This window comes from Sabethes cyaneus, chromosome 2 (assembly GCF_943734655.1).
Source record: "Sabethes cyaneus chromosome 2, idSabCyanKW18_F2, whole genome shotgun sequence".
Classification (NCBI taxonomy): Eukaryota; Metazoa; Arthropoda; class Insecta; order Diptera; family Culicidae; genus Sabethes; species Sabethes cyaneus.
In genome coordinates, this window is record NC_071354.1 from 143,340,917 (window position 1) to 143,361,506 (window position 20,590).

The following is a 20,590-nucleotide window of genomic DNA, read 5'->3' on the forward strand; positions in this document are numbered from 1 at the left end:
TTATACTGTTACGATAACCCATAAAAATGTTAAAACTACCATGATATTCTTACAGTTAGTAAGTTACCAATTTTATGGTCCTGTTGACAATTCAATATTGTTATATCAAGCTGCAAAAATATTGTCATTAGAAGTATGAGAGAAAAGTCAATTTAACCACGGAAATAGTCAGCGATTTGCTTGTTGTCATAGTAGTTTTAACCACGAAACTTCTCAAGTTGACAATAATCATGGTAAGCGCTACAATATTGCAATATAGTTAAGATGACCATGCATACATGTTTCGCATTACCATGGTTTTTTTCTCAGTGCAGGGATGTCAGATTAAAACGAAAGTACAACTACAGTACCCCCCCGCTAATCCGACACCCAATAATCCGACGACTCGATAGTCCGGATCTCGCTAATCCGGAAAATTCCGAATTAAAACGTATTGTACTTGACTTCTTTCAATCGAACACTACCTACGTTTAGCGTCTCCGTTAAAGTCAGAATGGCACTCTTTCTAACTAAATGGAAATGGTACATGATGCTGCTTCTAACTACGTTCACTTTTGCCATGGCTATAATATTTTCATTACTATTCTCAATAGACTGATGTGCTTGCGCTTATTTCGACACTAACTAAGAATTTTAAAGTATTTTGTTGACGAAATTGAGTATTACCGAGTATAAAACATAGTTATTGCGTACTTACGACAAATGTTTTCAAAAATTTCCGGAGTTGTTAACGTATGGATGTAAACAAAACCACATTTCAAACTCACGCTGACGTCAGTTTGACTGTCGGATTATCGAGTCAAAATTCGCTAATCCGGCTATAAATTTGTCGGATTAGCGGGGCGGTACTGTACTGTTTTACCTGACTCACTGCGAATATGCGTGTTATTGAAATACAACGTCACCATGCGTTTTATTCGTTTATAACGCATATGCAGCTAATATCGATAACAACCGATTTTTATAAGTTGTGCTTTTGTTATTGCATTTAACTTGTAAAAAGTTGCATAAATAACAATTCAGTTTCACAATACAATTATTGCGTATTACTAGCACTTGCAATATAACGTTTAAGTACGTTATTTTTAGTGATCAAAATCAACGATATTTTCGATACAAGGGCGATATTTTTCGAACCAACACGATACCGCGAATACAACGCTATGCGCAGTGAGTCAGGTATTGTCAATTGCAAGGAAAATTGTACCATCCAAAGTGCGATATCGCTCATAAAAGTGCTATTTTAGCTTAAATCGTTTCGGTATCTTCGGCGCACTTTTTCGTTATCTTCCAAGCAATAAGTGCGCCGAAGAGACAGAAACGATTTAAGCTAAAATAGCACTTTTATGAGCGATATCGCACTTTGGATGGTACAATTTTCCTTGCAATTGACAATAACACAGTAAAATACCGACAGCATATGCTACACAACACAACACAATAATGAAGAGCATTGCATTCTAATTTATATTTGTAATTAGAAATGTCCGAGGATTTAATTTATTCGAGTGAAATAAAAATAATTAATCTCAAATAGTTCTACTGTTTTACCTGACTCACTGCGAATATGCGTATTATTGAAATAAAACGTAACCATACGTTTTATTCGTTTATAACGCATATGCAGGCAATATCGATAACAAACGATTTTTTATAAGTTGTGCTTTTGTTATAGCATTTAATTTGTAAAAAGTTGCATAAATAACAATTCAGTTTCACAATACAATTATTGCGTACTACTCGCACTTGAAATATAACGTTTAAGTACGTTATTTTTAGTGATCAAAATTAACGATATTTTCGATACAAAGGCGATATTTTTCGAAACCTTTCGAACCAACACGATCCCGCGAACACAACGCATATTCGCAGTGAGTCAGGTAACACAGTAGGCTCTGCTGGTTTGATCACCAGAAATGTAAACAAAAAGCAGCACGCAGAACTTGTTAGCAACTAAAGTTACTTCAGAACTTCATGTAGCATCTTAATAGCTTTGAAGTATCTATGAAGTACTCACAGCACTTCTTAAAGTATTTAGTTCCACGGATACTTGATGTACACTACTAATCAGTAAGAAAGTTCCACGGAACTCAATTTGAACTAATTGTGAACTTTCAAGTTCGCGTGTCAAGTAATACAGTGGACCCCCGTTCGTTTGAACGATTCCTCATGCAAACTAACGGGGTTACTTTTTAATTTGAACAACTGGTAACCCGAAATATGCTGAAACCTGTGTGAACTGGCCGCCCTGCTCTTTGTTATTGTTTTGGTGGTTTGTTTTAGTTGGCAGTTGCAAGTGCGAATATTGCATTTTCCGATCAGATTTCTATCTTAATCGTTAGGAAAACGAAATGTGAAACCGATTAAACACGCTTGGTCAGTACAAACAAATCGTGTTTATGTGCATTGTCTGCATAAACAAATGATGTCATGTTGAGAATGACGTTTGAACCATTTTTAATTTGCACGTCGTGCAAACCAACGGGGTTCAAATTAAAAAGTGTTCAGATTAAAAACGGTCAAACGAACGGGGGTCCACGGTATTCGAACTTCTGGTTGCTTGGGTAGGGCTTTAGGTAGTCCTGATGGATTTACCCGCTGAGTAAAGTGGCGATCTCATCCTACAGCCTGAATTCGTTAATTGGGCCACGACTGCACTCTAGCTGATTCGCTAATTGGGCCGACTGACAGTTGTTAGAAATTTCTAAACTCGAAAATTCCATACAATTTTGACATTCAAGTTGTCACATAGCCCAATTAGCGAACACCCAATTAACGAACCGCCCAATTAACGAACCACCAATTAACGAAACTTTGCTGTACTGCCTGAATTCGTTAATTGGGCCACGACTGCACTCTAGCTGATTCGCTAATTGGGCCGACTGACAGTTGTTAGAAATTTCTAAACTCGAAAATTCCATACAATTTTGACATTCAAGTTGTCACATAGCCCAATTAGCGAACACCCAATTAACGAACCGCCCAATTAACGAACCACCAATTAACGAAACTTTGCTGTACAGCCTGAATTCGTTAATTGGGCCACGACTGCACTCTAGCTGATTCGCTAATTGGGCCGACTGACAGTTGTTAGAAATTTCTAAACTCGAAAATTCCATACAATTTTGACATTCAAGTTGTCACATAGCCCAATTAGCGAACACCCAATTAACGAACCGCCCAATTAACGAACCACCAATTAACGAAACTTTGCTGTAAAACAAAAATGAGTTATTTTATACTCATCTCGTAATAAAACCAATCAAGCGTGTGTATTATCTGACATCTTCCCTCGGTAAACGCAAATGGTCTTCTTGTTCTTGTTGAAAAATTTGGCACCGTTCGCACATTTTTGGTTTGGAGGTTAGAATTCAAAAATTCATTGCTGCTGCTGTCAAAGACGAATGAAAAAAGTGGTATTTGCTCCTACTAAACTTTTCATCTAAAGAAATTTTCGAATTTTCCTTGTGGTGAATAGAAACCGTTCAGATTATTGTATTAGGTCATAGTGCAGTGCAAATTCTATAAAAAAAACGCGTGTTAAGAAAATTTTGACTCAAAAATCGCAAGTCGTAAATTGAACAAAGAAATTCGGATAAATTGCATCGAGAAATGGAGCAGATTATAAGAAATTTATTAGTTGCTGATAACGATTTGATACAGCAGGTAAATAAGGCAAACAGTACTTTTGTTTATTTCAAGTGTATATGTCGAAGGGCAATTTTAAAAATTAGAAAACATTGATAGTGATTTTTGTTCGAATTAATGTCAAAGAAATCACGGCAGAATAGTTTCTGAAAAACCTGGTATCTAGTCGGTTTTTCTCTTGAACATTCTCTTGATTCCAGCTCTATATTATATTTCCAGCATGTCAATCGAATACATCTAGCTACAATCGTTCCCTGTCCTGTTGCTTTGCACAGCAAGATAACAATGAATTATCTTTCCTATTTTCATTTTGCCTGCATTTCTCTAATCAAGTTTATGTAATTAATCCCATTCAGAACACGTTTTTGAACACAGTTTTTGCCAAGTTGGAGTTTTCTCTTAAAGCAATTAAACCAAAAATCTTTACTACGCCGGCATCATCTCTACAAAATGCGGTCATATATCTATAGTAAAGAGGATTTATCGAAAGTTATCTAAATGACTGCATTTTATGTTTATTTGTAGGCAACCAACGAGTTGAAGGAATCCTTCAAACGCCCTGAAACTATAGCACAACTGTGTGAACTTGCCGTCACTAACAAAGATGCTCAAGTACGCCAGTATAGTGCTATGTTACTGAAGAAACATCTGGGTAAAATGCGTCATTGGCAGCAGGTGCCTCTGGAACAGCAGGCTCTCATTAAGCAGGGAATGCTAGAAGCCATTGTCAAAGAACCGGAAAAATCGGTGCGTACCGCAATTACTGGATTTGTCGGGGTCCTTATACGGCATGAAGCGACCAAAGATGAAGCATGGATGAACGAGGTGTTGAAATTTATGTTCGAGAGCACTAGTTCCAGTGATCCAAAAATGGCGGAAGTGGGCTCTGCCACTTTTGCTACACTGACAAATACCTCTCCAGATCAATTTATTCCTCATTTTGAGAGCGTTTGTCAATTGTTTTCATCCGCATTGATAGCAACAGAAGCCAGCGGGAATATGACAACACCCGTGGTTTACAATATTCTACAGGGTATGTCCCATCTTGTTGCATTCATCACTGGCAACCCAACTGCTGAGAACACCTACCAAGCTTCAATTCCGTACGTTGTTAAAGCTCTTGCTGGATTCGCTCAGCAGGATTCCTTTAAATTTATCGAGGCCTTCGATATTTTAGAGAATCTGGCAGATGAATCTTCGCGTATTTTGACACCACACTTAAAGCTGTTGATCGAGTTTTGTCTCGAAATCGCAAAGAAAAGCGAACTCGAAGATTCTGTTCGTGTGAAAGCGATAACCTATATCGGTTGGTTGGTTCGCTCGAAGAAAAAAATGATTATCAAACAGAAGTTGGTAGAACCAATTGTGGTGTCTCTGTTTCAACTGATGAGTGTCGCACCGGACGTAGAAGATGAAGATGAGGAATACTTTGGCAGTAACGAACTTTCAACCCCGAGCACATGCGCTACTCAAACGCTGGACGTTTTGGCTTTACACATTCCTCCTAAGCAATTAATTCCAACGTTAATGGCCTTACTGGAACCTGCTTTACGTGGAAGTGATCCCCTGGCCAAGAAAGCATCTTACTTGTCAATCGCTGTTATAGCAGAAGGCTGCTCAGAGCATATATGCAATAAGTATCTAAAACCTTTGCTCGATGTGATAAAAACTGGAATAACAGATCCCAATCCCATGATTCGTAATGCAGCTCTGTTTGCATTGGGGCAGTTTTCGGAACATCTTCAACCGGAAATTTCTCAGTATGCCGAAGAAATTCTCCCGATTCTTTTCGAATTTCTGCAACAGCTTTGTCTACAAATTCGGAGTGGCGGAAAAGAACCTCAACACATCGATCGTGTTTTCTATGCCCTGGAAACATTCTGCGAGAATCTCGAAGATCAATTAACACCACACTTACCCATTTTAATGGAACGCCTTTTCGAAGCACTGGATGCACGAAACACTGTGCATTTGAGGGAGCTATCGTTGACAGCAATCGCTGCAACTGCAAATGCAGCGAAGGAAAATATGTTACCATATTTTCTTCGCTTGATCGATAGTTTAAAGATGTATTTGGTTAAAACGGATGATGAAGATATTTGTACATTGCGTCCTCAGGCGATCGATACGTTTGCTGCACTTGTAAGAACTATCGGAAAGGATAATTTTCTACCGCTGGCGGTTGATACACTGAATTTAGGTCTGACTATGCTCGATGGCTGTAATGATCCTGATCTACGACGAAGCTGTTATAACTTGTTTGCTTCCATGGCCTCTTCCGTTAAGGAAGACATGGCTGGTTCACTGACAAAGATTGTAGAGTCTATGCTGGAAAGCGTAAAAAGTACAGAAGGAATCGTACCAGCATTTATAGATGACGCCGACGATATTGTTTTACTGAACGGTACAACGGCGGATGTTGATGAAGAAGACGACCAGGAGTACGATATCGAGAATTCCGATAATGAAAACGATGACGATGATGACGACATTGCTGGTTACAGTGTTGAAAATGCTTACATGGACGAAAAGGAGGAAGCAATTTTGGCGTTGATGGAATTTGCTGAACATACTGGACCGGCATTTGCACCATTTATTTTAACGGCGTTTGAAGAAATTTACAAACTGATCAATCATCCGAACGAAGATATACGAAAAGCCTCTATTGATGCTCTGAAACAATTTGTTATTTCGTTACACGAACTCGGCAATGTAGAAGGGGCCAATCAGAGCATTTTGATAATAATTCCCAAGCTCAGCGAGATTATCCGAACAGATGAAGAGCGATCTGTGGTAATGTCTGCTTTGGATGCCTACAGTGATATAATGGAAAAGGTTGGAGCTGCTGCCATACAAGCGGATGGACAAAAAGATGCTATCTTCGGATGTATTGTGGATGTGCTGAACGGAAAAGTTGCCTGTCAGTTTGACGAACCCGTTGATGAAGAGCAGGAAGAAAGCGAATACGATGAAGCCATTATTGAGTCAGCTGGGGATATTTTGCCCAAGTTCGGTCGAGCACTGCCACCGGCGGAGTTTGCAGTCTACTTCGGACGAGTTTGGCCTTATTTCATTCAAAAAATTGTGAGTGTCAGGTCAGATCAACAGAGAGCAATATTTCACACTATCTGTCTTCTTTTTTTTTGCAGGAAAAAAGCAAACAGAAGGACGAAACAACGGACTCGCAACGTGCTTTTGCTATTGGTGTGCTGTCCGAATGCTTCCGCGGCCTAAAAGAGTTTACTGCCAACTGGTTCGAAACCTTGTTGCCAATTTTCTTATCTTGTGTGCAGGATCGTAACAACGAAGTGCGAAATAATGCAGTATACGGTATCGGCGAGATGGTATTGCACGGAAATGAGTGCTCTTTCAAGTAAGCATAAATTTCCTTAGATTCTTATTTTAATATTTGCCCAAATAGTATTAAAGTTCACATGAGTGTGAGATTGAATGAAATAAAACAATATGATGTTTGTTACAGGCACTACCCTCAAATTTTGACTTCACTTTCTGCGGTAGTATCTAAGGAGCAACATGCTGGAACGTTGGATAATATTTGCGGTGCATTGGCACGTCTCATTACAACAAACAGTAGCCTAGTTCCGATGAAGGAGGTAAGTAGCACAGTTGAGAAGAAATTCTAAAGGAAAATTATTTAATTCATGAAATGACCAAATAGGTTCTTCCGGTATTTGTTCAATATCTGCCACTTCGAGAAGACTTTGAAGAAAATCAGGCTGTGTTCCGCTGCTTAGACGTAATCTACAGGCAAGGCAATGATAATCTGATTCCCTTGCTTGGCCGAATACTAGTCATTGGCCTGCAGGTTTTATACAAAAAGCAACACAACAGCGATGGTAAAATTGTCTCCCGCAAGGCGCACAGCTCACTGGAAATGAAAGCTAATATTTTTTTTATTTTTCAGAGTGTCGCGATTTGATCTTTAATTTTATTAAGCAGATCAGCAAGGACTTTCCTGAGAAATTTACAGAAGTGGTGCGCAGTGATACCGAAATTGCCAATTTTGTCCAAACGTTGCCGTTGCAGTAGAAGACGGTGCGCGTGCATTTAATGCGCAAATTATATGTTTCATATATTGACCCATATCTTCAAATCTGCATGCGTCGTGTGGAAAGAAAGAAGAGCGAACAATCTAAGACGTCCAGTAACTGCGCAGCGGAAGGTGGTAATCAAAAAGATTGAGTGAATGAGCCTGTAAATGAAAACCAGGATATTTAACTTATCGAATTCAAACGAACGATAAGTTTGAAAGAGCGTTATCCCTCAGATGATAATCGCTATAGAGCAAAAGTGTGGCATGTTCTCAAACTAACGCTAAACCGTATATTGTTACTATTCCGAATCATTACTTTCTTTTTTTCAAGTCTAACCGAATGTTATTACCCAAGTATGTTACTGTTTGTTTATTCGTATTAGAATAATTCTTTTTGAAATAAGGATATGATAGCCTTTGTCCAAACACTCGATGCAGATGTCTCTCTCTATCAGCAGCTCAATAGAAGGCAAGACATTTTTCCCTTGTGGTACATACTCATTACATAACAAACAATAGAAATAATAGATAGCCAATTTTGTCTATATATCTGAACAGTTACAATACACATACTGATGCATACTAGCATTGAACATGCGTTGAAAATCCATTCAAATGAAATACAGTAAACACGTATCTAGCATCTATAAATACAACAACCATTATCATAAAGAACTGTAATACACAATTTGTATCAATTAAATGCTGTCCAATACAGATTTTACGTTATATTTATACAACCAACTATTGCAGCCTTACAACAAATAAAATTATGAAAACTGAGCTATTGTATATTTTTGCGCTGATATCATATCAAACAACAAAACTCCCTCCCATGGGTAGGTGGTTTGACGCGTACTTCGGCTAACCGACCTAAAAATCTTAGTTCCGCATGTAGAATGTAATATAGTTTAAGTTGGATATATGTGTAGTATGTAGCATTGCATAATTTACCTTCACCTGTAGCATGTGTCTCGTAATGCGGAATGGAGCGAAATTGAACGGATCTGATTTTAAATCAAGTCCGTTCAGGCCGAAGCACCGGGAGGGCTTACTCAGTTCCCTAGATGAAATGCTGGTATGCACAGAAATTTCTCTAGAAAACTGAAACCAAATCCTACCCACCATTCATGAGATTTTGACTTACTTATGAAAATTAAAATTTATCGCTAGTTAGAACGAACGAGTGTTCAAAAATGATGTGATGTCTTTATTTGCGTAATCGAGACATTTTCTATGAGATTGCCATAGAATTTGTGGCTGTTATGCGATTATGGACAGCACAGCACTGAAAGTTATAGTCAGTAGCTGTGTTTCCTGTGTCAGTTTCCCATATTATTACTATTATTACTAATGTTGCTATCGTTGTTGTTACTGTCACCTCTATTGTGTTATTTTTGTTTTGGATGTAATTAATTATAATTATTATTGTTATTTTCTTATTTCCATCCTTTATTAGAGTGATTTGCATGTCTTGTGATTAACCGCGTTATCGGTATTCAACTAACAATATAAAATTATCACGAATGACGCTGTTTGTCTCCCAAAGACCCTACGAATGCTGATGAGCTACTGTCGGAGAGTCCATCAAGTCCGACGGAGGCAACTCCCCGGCGGCCTGCTCCTCTCCATTCTTGCTGCTGTCGTCGCGGTCGGACTCAGTACAGTGGATCTCTCGAAAAGCTTTATAGCCTCGATATGCATTTGTTCTGTCCATTGCCCAATCCTGACAGACTTCAACTGGAATTCCACTTCTAACTAAATCTTTTTAGAGTATAGCTCTTCAAGTAAAAACGGATATTGGATTCTCTGGTTGATTCAAGCGATAGCGAAGGGCTGTCCTCAATATACATAATACACATTATGTATTATGTACATACAAGTACATAATATATGGCCATGGTATGAGGATTTTTTTCTTCTTTTCTTTTCTTTCTCTGCCTGATCTCTATCGCTTCTTCTCACGGCAACAATGTTGTTGTGAGGGGGGGCAAGAGATCAGCCACAAACGACTGCACTGGTGACAACGATGGAGAGGACGGCGTGGAGCCGACTGGCTTGGGCTTAAGTAAGATCGAAGACGAACAAGACGAGGAAACAAACAAAGGAAGGAGAAAACAAGATAAGTACAAGCCATCTTATTCTATATTCACCAAGTACACAATTATAACGAGCCAAGTTCTGTCACTCTTCTTCCTCCTCATTAATCCATAATCACTAACGCATTATGGCGCTAGTGTTATCCGCAAGGATTCTTTTATCATTATCACAACCACCTTATCTCAGCCCTGGACAGACTTGGCTCTAACTGCCCCACCTCGTGCTGCAAACAGAAACAAACAGAAACAGATATCATATCAAACAACAAAACCATATACCTACCTAATTCCAGGCTTCATTTTCGGTTTTGTGCTCAGTAGATGCTCATTTGACACGAAAACGAATTCGAAAATGTAGTGTAAAGAGCAATTGTAGAGTTGATTATTATCTGCAATATTGTTGAAGAGAGTATAGTTTTATCTTTAGCATTTACAGTGAAAGTGAGAGTGAAAGAGATAGAAAGTCATTTCAGCCCATGTAAAAGCTCAAAAATCGGTTTAATCTGTGTAATTTGGCGAAAATCTGTATTCTGTGCATTCAGAGAATCAGAATGTACAGGCGATTTCTTTCAAATATCTGTTAAATACAGAAAAATCTGTGCATGTGGCAACCCTGGTGCTATGGGGCTGCTACCCCGTTGATAGTAAAAAGAGCGGGCATTTCAGATAGGTTGTAAAAGAAAACAGTGTTTGAAGTCATGCGGGGGCTAAATGAACGGTTTGAAAGAAAACTGAAAGCACAGAGTCGCCGCGAAAGTTGAGAAAACAGTAGCTTGAGCGACAATATTTAAGGCAAATCAGCTTGGTGTTACTACTGTTGTACGCTGCAAGCCGGTATGTGTAGATACCTAGGAGGTAATTTTCTCGTGAGTCAGCGTGAGGTGATGGAAAGGAGGAATTAAATTCTAATTTCTGGTTGGTTCTTGCATTAGACACCCTAATGGATTTCAGGGCTGCACACGATACAGTCGAGCGCCAACAGCTATGGCAGATAACGCACGAGAACGCTTTTCAGGACAAACTGACGCGGCTGATTAAAACTGGAACAAATGATGTGTTACGTGTGTGTTTCGAGAGCACTCTCGAGTCCTTTCGAATCGCGCAGTGGGTTACGGCAGAGGGATGGACTGTGTAGAAAAATCCGCTATATTTTATTAGTAAAGTAGTCCAAACACACTACACTTGAAAAATTACGCGTTTTTACCTAGTTTCTAATGTCCGCTCTTTTACGGTTTTGGACCACTGTGCAGAACAATGGTCCCGTCATTCGCCTAGCAGAATAGGCCTGCGATCCTTAATGCAAGTTGTATCGCCTTACGTAGCCTTATTTATATTCGTGTTGCAAATTTACTTACTAACTTATGTGTCCATGTCCGCCGGGCCGGCAGAACAAATCAGAAATCAGATATCTCCACTGCCGACGGTTACCCGCCATCGCTTTACCTGTCGCCAGGACAGGTTCTCGGCTACAGCCCGGATGTCGTTAGCTAAGCTACGTCGCCATGCACCTCTGGGTTTGCTTCTTCTACGCTGTTCTTGCGGATTTCAGTTGAGTCCTCTGCAGGTCTCGGTCCAACCTTTGCTCAAGGTGCCCGATCCACTTTCAACTACGGTCACGGATTTCTATTGCTATCGGCCGTTGATGACATCGATGATTAAGTTCCTCATTGGATATCCAGTTGTCAGGCCACCAGACACGAATCATATATCGCAGGCACCGTTTAATTAATGCCTGCAGTTTTTGCGTTGTCTCCGCTGAGACGCACAATGTTTCACAGGCATACAGCAGTATGGATTTAACGTTTGAGTTGAAAATTCGGGTTTTCGCATGTAGAGTGATTTGGTTTGAGCGTCAAATGTTTCGCAGACCTGCAATGGCACCCCGGCCTTCCTGATCTGTGTGGCTATATCAGCCTTGGTACCACAATTTAGGGTGAACTACTGTGAAGTTGGTTGGATTGTCACCGTTCACTACCATAGACCAAGGGGTCGGTCACTCGGCACAGCCGTTTTTATGTTAGGCGACTTGAAACGAACCGAGCTGTGCCGATGCTGTACCGAAAGTGCCGAATTGCAAGATTTGTTAAATTCGTTAAAATCTGATAGATCTGGCAACCGTGCGAGATGATTTTGACAACTGGCAGTGCTCCCATTTCATATGTAAAATTGAACCGGAGGTGTGTAAAGCCCTGTAAATGTTATTTTTATAAGGCTTTAGAGGTGTGCCGTTTGATATCTCTGCAGTGCCGGGGCACTATGTGCTGAGTGTCCGACCCCTTGACCATAGACTTAGTTTTAGCTACATTGACTATACAACCTGCTACCTGAGAGCTCTCGGAGAGGTCAGCTAACTTACTTTGCATATCGTTTCGGTGTTGTGCGAGCAAGACAATGTCGTCGGCTAGGTCGAGGTCATTTAGCTGCTCCATCGCAAGAGGATTCCAAGGTTATCCTCAATTTGGTCTCCTGTCAATTGCTCTAACTAATATCTCATCCACAATGTTGAGACACAGCAGCGGTGATATTATGTAGGCCTGTCTAACACCTGCAGTAACCCTTATACGGTCGGACACGACGCCGTTGTACAAAACCTTGTACGAGAACACCTCGATGAGATGCACTAGCTTGTCTGAAACTCCTCTACGCTCAAGTGCGCCCCAGATGTTTTTGTTGGTGAGTCGGTCAAACGCTTTTTCGAAGTCAACGAACACCAGCAGAAGAGTGTCCTAGAATTTGTTGATCTGCTCCAATATCGTTGTGATATGGGGCCTTATTCTCACAGTCACCTCACCTAAATTTTTTAGGTGAGGTGACAATTTGCGATCCGCACAGTCACCTGGGTGACTCCGCTCACCTGGATGACTGTGCAAATCAAATGGGGCCTGTAAAGTGAGGTGACTTTAGGTGAGGTGACAGGAAAGTGAAAGAAGTGAGGTGTGGTTAGGTGACTGTGAGAATAGGGCCCATAGTCTACACATGATCGGTTAGCACGGAATCCAGCTTGTTGTCGCGATCCACTCTTGGATCCGGTTGAGGATTATACTTTGGGAGTAATAACTTATGAATTACAAAACGCATTTTTTTTCGGTGTAGAGATCAAACTATTCTATATTGCACTGACTATTTATATTGTCAATTGCAAGGAAAATTGTCCAATCAATACGTGCGCAATCGCTCATTAAAGTGTTATTTTAGCTTAAATCGTTTCGGTCTCTTCGGCGCACTTATTGCTTGGAAGATAACGAAAAAGTGCGCCGAAGATACCGAAGCGATTTAATGTAAAATAGCACTTTTATGAGCAATATCGCACTTTGGATGGTACAATTTTCCTTGCAATTGACAATATCAGTGTTTTAATCTTTCGGACATTCGGATGGTGATAAAAAAAAACACTAAGACAGCTAATTGATTTTGATAAATTTCCTATGGAAGGTAATTATATTAGCTTACATGCAAAAAAAATTGTACGCACTTGCGAGCGGCCTTCCGGCAGTTAGTTTTATTTATCAATTCCTCTTCAGTTTTGGCGACAAAATTGTTGGAGTAGATTTGGGTATGAAATGGAGAAAGGCAAATGATGAGCGTCCAACATAGCTCTGGCCATCACAAGCCCCTACCTAGCGCCTCCACGTGGCCATACACTCAAAATATTCTGCACATAACTAATGGTAAATTTCCAAATGAAATTCTAGATGATTATCATGTGCCGCATATAAACACAATCCGCCTAGAAATACACATAAAAAATATGCGCATATGAATAGTATGTGCAAAAGTTTCGCGTACCCATAAATTATAACTGTGTGGCATATAAAGTTCATTGACTAGGCACATTGCAAAAATCTATGTGTGGGACACATAGAAACTATACGAAAAGTTTTCTCAGTGTACCCTGTAATGCTCTACTGAGTAGCCGAGATAGGAAGTGCAATGCCGAGTGGTTTCCGGCTGCCTGATCTCAAAACCTTTGGGTAGACGGCGGAGCCACACGGCCTTGCTAATCCACCTTTTCGCGTGTGTAATGGTGGCTAGTGGGTACAACTTTCGGAAAACGTTAGCATGCATTTGGCAACTTTATTCACGTAATGTTGATATTTTCAGCCTTGATTGTTGTTGTAGAAGTTTCAAGCGCACGCGAGCGGAGTTCCCAAAAGCAAATAAACATTGTCGAAAAATGTACCCACTAGCCGCCATTAAGCGCGCGAAAAGGTGGATAGGTAAGTCTGATATAAGTTATTTTAATTATTTTTTTCGTTTTAGCTTATGAAGCACCCCCTGCTATATAGTGAAAACTTCGGCCAAAACGAGTTTTAATAGTGCACATGGATATCAGAAGCAAAAATTAAATTATTGAAAGCACTTATGGAAACTCAAAGGACGCAAAACTATTCCATTCGAAGGACTGTTGCTGAGATTGTTCAATTTTTGCCCATATATACAACATTTCATCTTAATATCATATTATTGCAAATTGCATCAAAAACGCGAAATGCAAGAATCTTGTAAACAGTTTGTAAGTAGAATTCCAGCAGCGATCTGTCAAATATTTATGTCAACTTGTTGCGCGTGTCAATCGCAATAAATTGACATGGATAATTGACGGCTCCCTGCAAGGATTTTACTTGCATGCTCTCTGCAAGTTTCTTGCATTTCGCGTTTTTGATGCAATTTGCAATATAAATAGTATCCACCTTTTCGCGCGCCTAATGGCGGCTAGTGGATACACTTTTCAAAAATGTTTATTTGCTTTTAGCAACTCCGCTCACGTACGCTTGATAGTTCTACAACAACAATCAAGGGTGGTGATGTCAACTGGACGCGAATAAAGTTGCCAAAGGCATGTTAATATTTTCCGAAGGTTGTACCGACTACTGTCTTACCTGACTCACAACGAATATCCAGCTTTTTACGAGCCATAATGGCGGACGTGTTCGTAATATCTGAACAGCATTATTGACATTTCCCTACACTCAAAAAATTCGAAACGTTTTATTCATGTTACAACGTGTAATCTGTTTCATGTGAAAGATTTGGGATGTTTTATACCGACAAATTACTTAATCCGTAATCCTACTACATATAAATTTAAAGCATCCCCGTTATACTTTTGAATCATGATTCCCATAACACATCAATTATTATTATTTTTCTTGAAATCAATAATGCACGGAACATTCAAAGCATTCCGGAAAAATATTACGACTTATTTACATTGGTTTTTACATTATATGCAATAATGAATATTAAACGTAAACAAAACAAATATGCATCCTATAAGTACATCACTATAACTTTCACTTATTTTCACTATAAAACACATGTTAATAGTTCATTTTATAGAATGCATTTGGTAAACAAATTACCGTTATTTCTTTTGTTCAAATAATAATCAATTGCCATATAACATATTAGTTAAATGCCAATGGTATTAAAAAGCATTTTACATGAAGGCATAAAGTTTAATTGATTAAACTTATAACTATTATTAGCAAATCATTACAAATCTGTGCAATAGTTTAAAACACATTGATCTTATGTGTGGCATCTATGGAATGTATTATCGCCACTAATCCAATTCATTTGGTACCATTTCTACTGAATTTGGTCGCCACATTTTTCAAAGGGTTACCGAAAACGTCATTGTCAAGTCAGACCACGCAGCGCGAGTTCAGTCAGTGCTTTTCCGTTTTTCCCCGCGTTGTAAATAAAATACATCCTCGCCAATATTTCGGTTTCGGATTGTCCGTAAAACATCTCTTGTATCAATCAGCAACCTCATTCGGGCTGGTAGGTTGATTTAGGTAATTATTATTTAAAAATAACTAATCAAAATTCATTTTTTGTTCGTGGTGCTCTGCGACTTTCCGGTTTGTTCTTGCTGCTTTCAGCATAATGGCTGTTGATTCTTTTGTCATTTTCTGGATTCAAGTGATGTTTCTTGGAGGCAATTCTTCAGTGCTATAGTGCTGTGGATAAGTAATGTAATCCAGGCATGGACATTTGAAGGACTCCCGGAACGTTACCGCAGATAATAGAATTACCAATTCGTTGTGCTAACAGGTGCCAACCAAACAAATTTAACATTTGTCAGCAAAATTGATTGTGTGCGCACCAAAAATGCACTTCACGTTGACGAACGTACAGAAAAACATGCTAGAGGACCAAAAAGTACACGTACATGATGAAAATGGGAGAATGAAGTAATTTGCGGTTTCGTCACCAACGAGAATGACATTTGCTGAGGATCGCTTATGTAGGAGTGAGAGGGGAGCAAAGAGTGGAGGAGAGGATCCGGGAGTTTGGAATTTGATGTTGTTGATATTACTCCTACTGCAAACAGCCTCAGCGAGGGCCTCAGCTAATGTCAAAAAATCTTTATATGTGTGCGTGGTGGAATACTTCATGTATACCAATCTAACACGGTAGCATCGCAAATTAAGGTGAAATTAGTGATCATTAAGATATCATCATTTTATATTTGTATTGTTTTGCGAATAGAATAGAAACTGTAAGCGACAAATAACCAAACGCATTGTGTGTGTACATGCAGTTTGACGAGAAATGTTATTAAAAAACGGGAGTATTGTATAACATATGATGAACATTTCAGCTAAAGTCACGCGAGAGCTTAACACAAAATTCGCCTGTATTCTTTACCCAACGTAATGTTGCCATATCTTCCGTTAGATTTCTTTACTACATGTCGAAAAAGCCACAATCTTAGCATTTTGTATGGCACCACTGTGTTACTACGAGCAAGAGACAAAAGAAAGAATATAAGAATCCCCCTGCCGCATGAAATAGATGCACGCTGAAAAATCGATACGCTCATTTACCGGAATGATTTTGGAATCATCTGGTTTGCAGTCGGCATGCATTTCGTCTTATGTTTAAGAATAAAGTAAATAAAACCTGCCAGATTTTTATATGGAATGGCTTATATGAGTAAAAGTCGTTAAAATGCAAATTTTTGGTGAAAAGTTCGGTGGATGAAAACTGCGCAAGTTTTTACGCCAGTTGTACATACATATTTTTCATAGTGCATGCAGAGTGTCTTTTGCATGCGCAAATGTAGATTAGCTGCTCGTGTGCTTTTATATTTTGTAAATTTTTGCCAGCTGCGGAGATATATTGACAGAAAATGAGCCAGATATGGATGTGCTACAATTAAATGTTTCCAACTACTGCTTTTCAAGTGAAGTGAAGGGCCGGTTTTGTTTAAAATATGCAAGGAAAATGCGATACGCGATGAGGCTGGTGTTGTGTGTGTGTTTTATGCTTTATGTTTTATGCTGAGATGATGTTGAAGGGCATGTGCTCATAAGCAGTTTTTTCATCAGAAAAGCATTTTTGTCGATGGAACTGAGTTGCATATTAAAGATTATCGATAATGTGAGACAAATAAACATTTATCCTAGCGAACTCTACTGTACTACATTTAAAAAATTGCAACTAAAGAGCCATTAAGACCTATTTACCAACACACTCAAAGCAATCAGGGTAGTCATGAATACATGATGAGGGCTAATTTCTCGTTAAGAATCAACCGTCGTTTAATGACTTTAGCAGCAAATTCTATCACAAGTTTCATCATCAGGCGGCTTGGGCACCAAATCCAGCCATTCGCAGGGTGGACTGTGTAAGTAATTTTATCTCCTGAAGGAAAATATATGTTTTTGATCTCTTTTTTCTCACACAGTCTTATAATACAACTTTAATGGTACTATGTGGTGATACTTCGGGAAAATCGAAGGCAATGGTATCATTTCCGCCAAAGACGTCCTGCACATCTCGTATAAAGTTGCCCACTACGTTCTCCGCACAATCTCCAGCAGGTCCCTGCGATAACAGGACATCAAAGCTAAAGTGGCCAGCTTCATCGCAGTGCTTTGATTAAAAGATTGCAGCCCACCAATATGGACCTTTGCAGTGGCCTTGTTATAAATTATGTTTTTAATTATATTTTATTAAATTATATATTAATTTATTGATAATATCTCAAAAATAAAGAAAAAAATATTTAATAATTATATTTTATTAAATTATATTCTTATTTTTTAATATAATTTAATATCACATCCAATGTAATATTACATACAGCAAATGAACTATCAACTTACATTTTATCATTTTAATAATTGAATATTACGTTGCAATTCATATAATTTATAATATTAAATTCTGTTTGTATTTATATGCACGGAAACGTAATATTAATTTTGATACCCATTAAAAGGTAAATATTTATGTGATGATAGGTGATATGAGATGTTAAGTAATCCGAAATAAAAGTAAAGCATATTTGCGTTATATGTGGCACACATAAGGATCATGGTTAAACGTCTTGTCAATTTGATGCATAGAAAATAATACTTTGTATCTGTAGCATAATAAATTGTAACGGGTATAATCTATTGCACCGTTTTATTAGTGTATCCCAATAGCATACACGTTTATATTTTTTTGAGTGTAATACATCACGTTTTCTTTCCGTACATTCCTTAAGTTTTACCATGAACGCGCGGAAAGAAAACGTTCGATGTATTAGGGAAATGTCAAAAATGCTGTTATGGCTCTTAAAAAGCTGTATAGAGCTTGCTAAGCCCATTGCAAAAAGCTACAAAAACTTATCGTTTTTCACTCAAACATATGTTTTTTACCGGGGTATAACTGGGGGAAAACCAAAACAAACGTGTAAAATCAATGTAAAAACTAACAACAGCAACAACAAACCGGCCATTGATGTGTGCGTACGGTAAACGTCAGCAAGCTCAATTGACGATGGAATAATGCTTCAGTGTTACGTCTGTTAGTCTGTGGTATTATTATTGAAATCACATATGATGTGGAAGGCTGAATGACGAAGTGGATTGCCAACCTGAATCCTTAAAGTCTGAAGCAAATATATGGCAGTTCTCAATGGATCATTGTAGCTAGCTTTTGCTCATGCTTACCGATAGATGGACACTAAAGCCCCACGTGGGATATTTAGAGTAAACTTTAAGGCTGATACAGATTACACGTCATAATTTCTTGCCGTTCCGTTGTTGTTGACGGTTGATAACGGTTAATTTGAACCGGTCTTTTTAGGTGGACCAATCAGATTGCAAGGCAGTTTGACAGACGTTCGTCGAGTGTATTTGACAGAATATGTCTATGCTGGAGCCATCTGTGAAATTTTTTAGCTTTTCCAATGATCCATTCTCACAAACAAATCATCACGTGGGTTAAAGTTGGTACAGCGAAATTGATTATTACATGGAAGGATCCTAATGCTGGATGGTGACTCTTATATCTCCGGAATGCGCCCAAGTGCCTCTGCTAGTGGGTCCGCCCAATCCTTTTTGGCCCTTCTGTAACAGCATTAGTGTGAAATTCATTTGATAATCAAATTTGGATCTACTGTAATTCTACCTACATACACTGGCAAGTGATCCTTGAAGTGATGGTGGCTGTCCTCTACTACTACTACTACAAAATTGTTGGAGTAGATTTTACGCTTCAAGTTTGCTCAGAAATTCTCGATGGGACGCAACCTGGGGACGTTGGGCAGGTTCGCCGACTTCGATATTCAGCCGCTCCATCTCCCCCAACGATCGCCGACGCCAGATCCGGCCAGAACACCGCGCCTTCGTCTTTAGAGTATTTCTTGATGTCGACGCAACTTCCGGCAGGCGCTTCGTACTATATATTGTAGCTCACTTCCTTCGTGGCGAAGGTAAAATACGAAGTGCCCTGCCAGTCGTTGCAATCCAGGACGATAGATCTCGTCGTTCATCACGTCCAATCGTTTTGACCATCATATTCAGCCGCTGCCACTGCGTCATTGCCTACCGCTCCGAGACCAGTGGACGGGAATGCCGCTTCCTGATATGTTTATCCAGGTTTGCCAGGTACTTTTTCATTGTTTGGCTGGTTGCACCGACCTCCCGGTCAAGCGCACATAGCGATGTAGCCACTCTTCTCGGTCTTCCTCTTTCTAAGCTAATATAATTACCTTCCGTGGAAAATTTGTCAAACTCAATTAGCTGGTGTAGGGAACGTACGGAGTTAGAAGAATTAACGTAAAAATAAATCTAATGAAACTAAATCATTTGTTTCAGTGTAACGGAAATTGCTTTGCATGTGTTGCGAGAATTTGTCATACGAACGGTAAGAGACAAGGAGAGCAATCTTGAATCGGTCAATATGAGACTCACGTATACTGGCACATGGCATGATAAAGCAAGATAATGAAAGTGACGAAAATGGCTATTGTAATCAGGAAAACGAAGACAACAATAACAAAAATGATGATAGTAACGACGAAAATGATGAATATGACGAAACTGGTTATGGTAATCACGAAAGTGATGAGGAATGACCAAACTGATTATAGTAATGACGAAAATGATGGTAATGATTGAAATGAAGACTACTTGTATAATGATGAAAATGATTACGGTAATGATGAAAATAATGATGATTATTACAAAACTAATGATGGTAATGACAAAATGATAATGTAAATGACGAAAATGATTATTGTTATTACGAATATGGTGACGGTAAGGACGAAAATTATGATATTTATGTCAAAAATGATGATGAAAACGGGAAATGAGAAGGATGATAATGACCCAACCGATGATAGTGATGATGGAAATTATGATGGCTATGATAAAAATAATCGTGAAAATGATGATTATAATTACGAAAAGGATTATAAAAATGACAAAAGTGATGATAATGACGAAACTGAAGATGGTGATGACGACAAAAATTATGATGAAAATGATTTTTTATCAAG

General features: G+C 38.9%; 1 protein-coding gene across 1 annotated transcript; it reads left to right on the forward strand.

Annotated features, from left to right (window-relative positions):
- The first annotated feature begins 3,364 nt into the window (after nucleotides 1–3,364).
- Nucleotides 3,365–8,455, forward strand: LOC128733438 (importin-4-like). The gene is made up of 6 exons (XM_053827018.1): nucleotides 3,365–3,666; nucleotides 4,174–6,732; nucleotides 6,798–7,021; nucleotides 7,130–7,262; nucleotides 7,328–7,505; nucleotides 7,574–8,455. The coding sequence occupies exons 1-6, from the start codon at nucleotides 3,613–3,615 to the stop codon at nucleotides 7,696–7,698; spliced, it is 3,273 nt and encodes a 1,090-aa protein (XP_053682993.1). The 5' UTR covers nucleotides 3,365–3,612; the 3' UTR covers nucleotides 7,699–8,455.
- The last annotated feature ends 12,135 nt before the right edge of the window (nucleotides 8,456–20,590 follow it).

Excerpts from the sequence above, each read along its gene's own strand:
- LOC128733438 (XM_053827018.1), top strand. The coding sequence starts at position 3,613 with ATGGAGCAGATTATAAGAAATTTATTAGTTGCTGATAACGATTTGATA. Across the intron at positions 6,733-6,797 it reads CTTATTTCATTCAAAAAATT|GAAAAAAGCAAACAGAAGGA; the intron begins GTGAGTGTCAGG and ends TTTTTTTTGCAG. Across the intron at positions 7,506-7,573 it reads AAAGCAACACAACAGCGATG|AGTGTCGCGATTTGATCTTT; the intron begins GTAAAATTGTCT and ends TTTATTTTTCAG.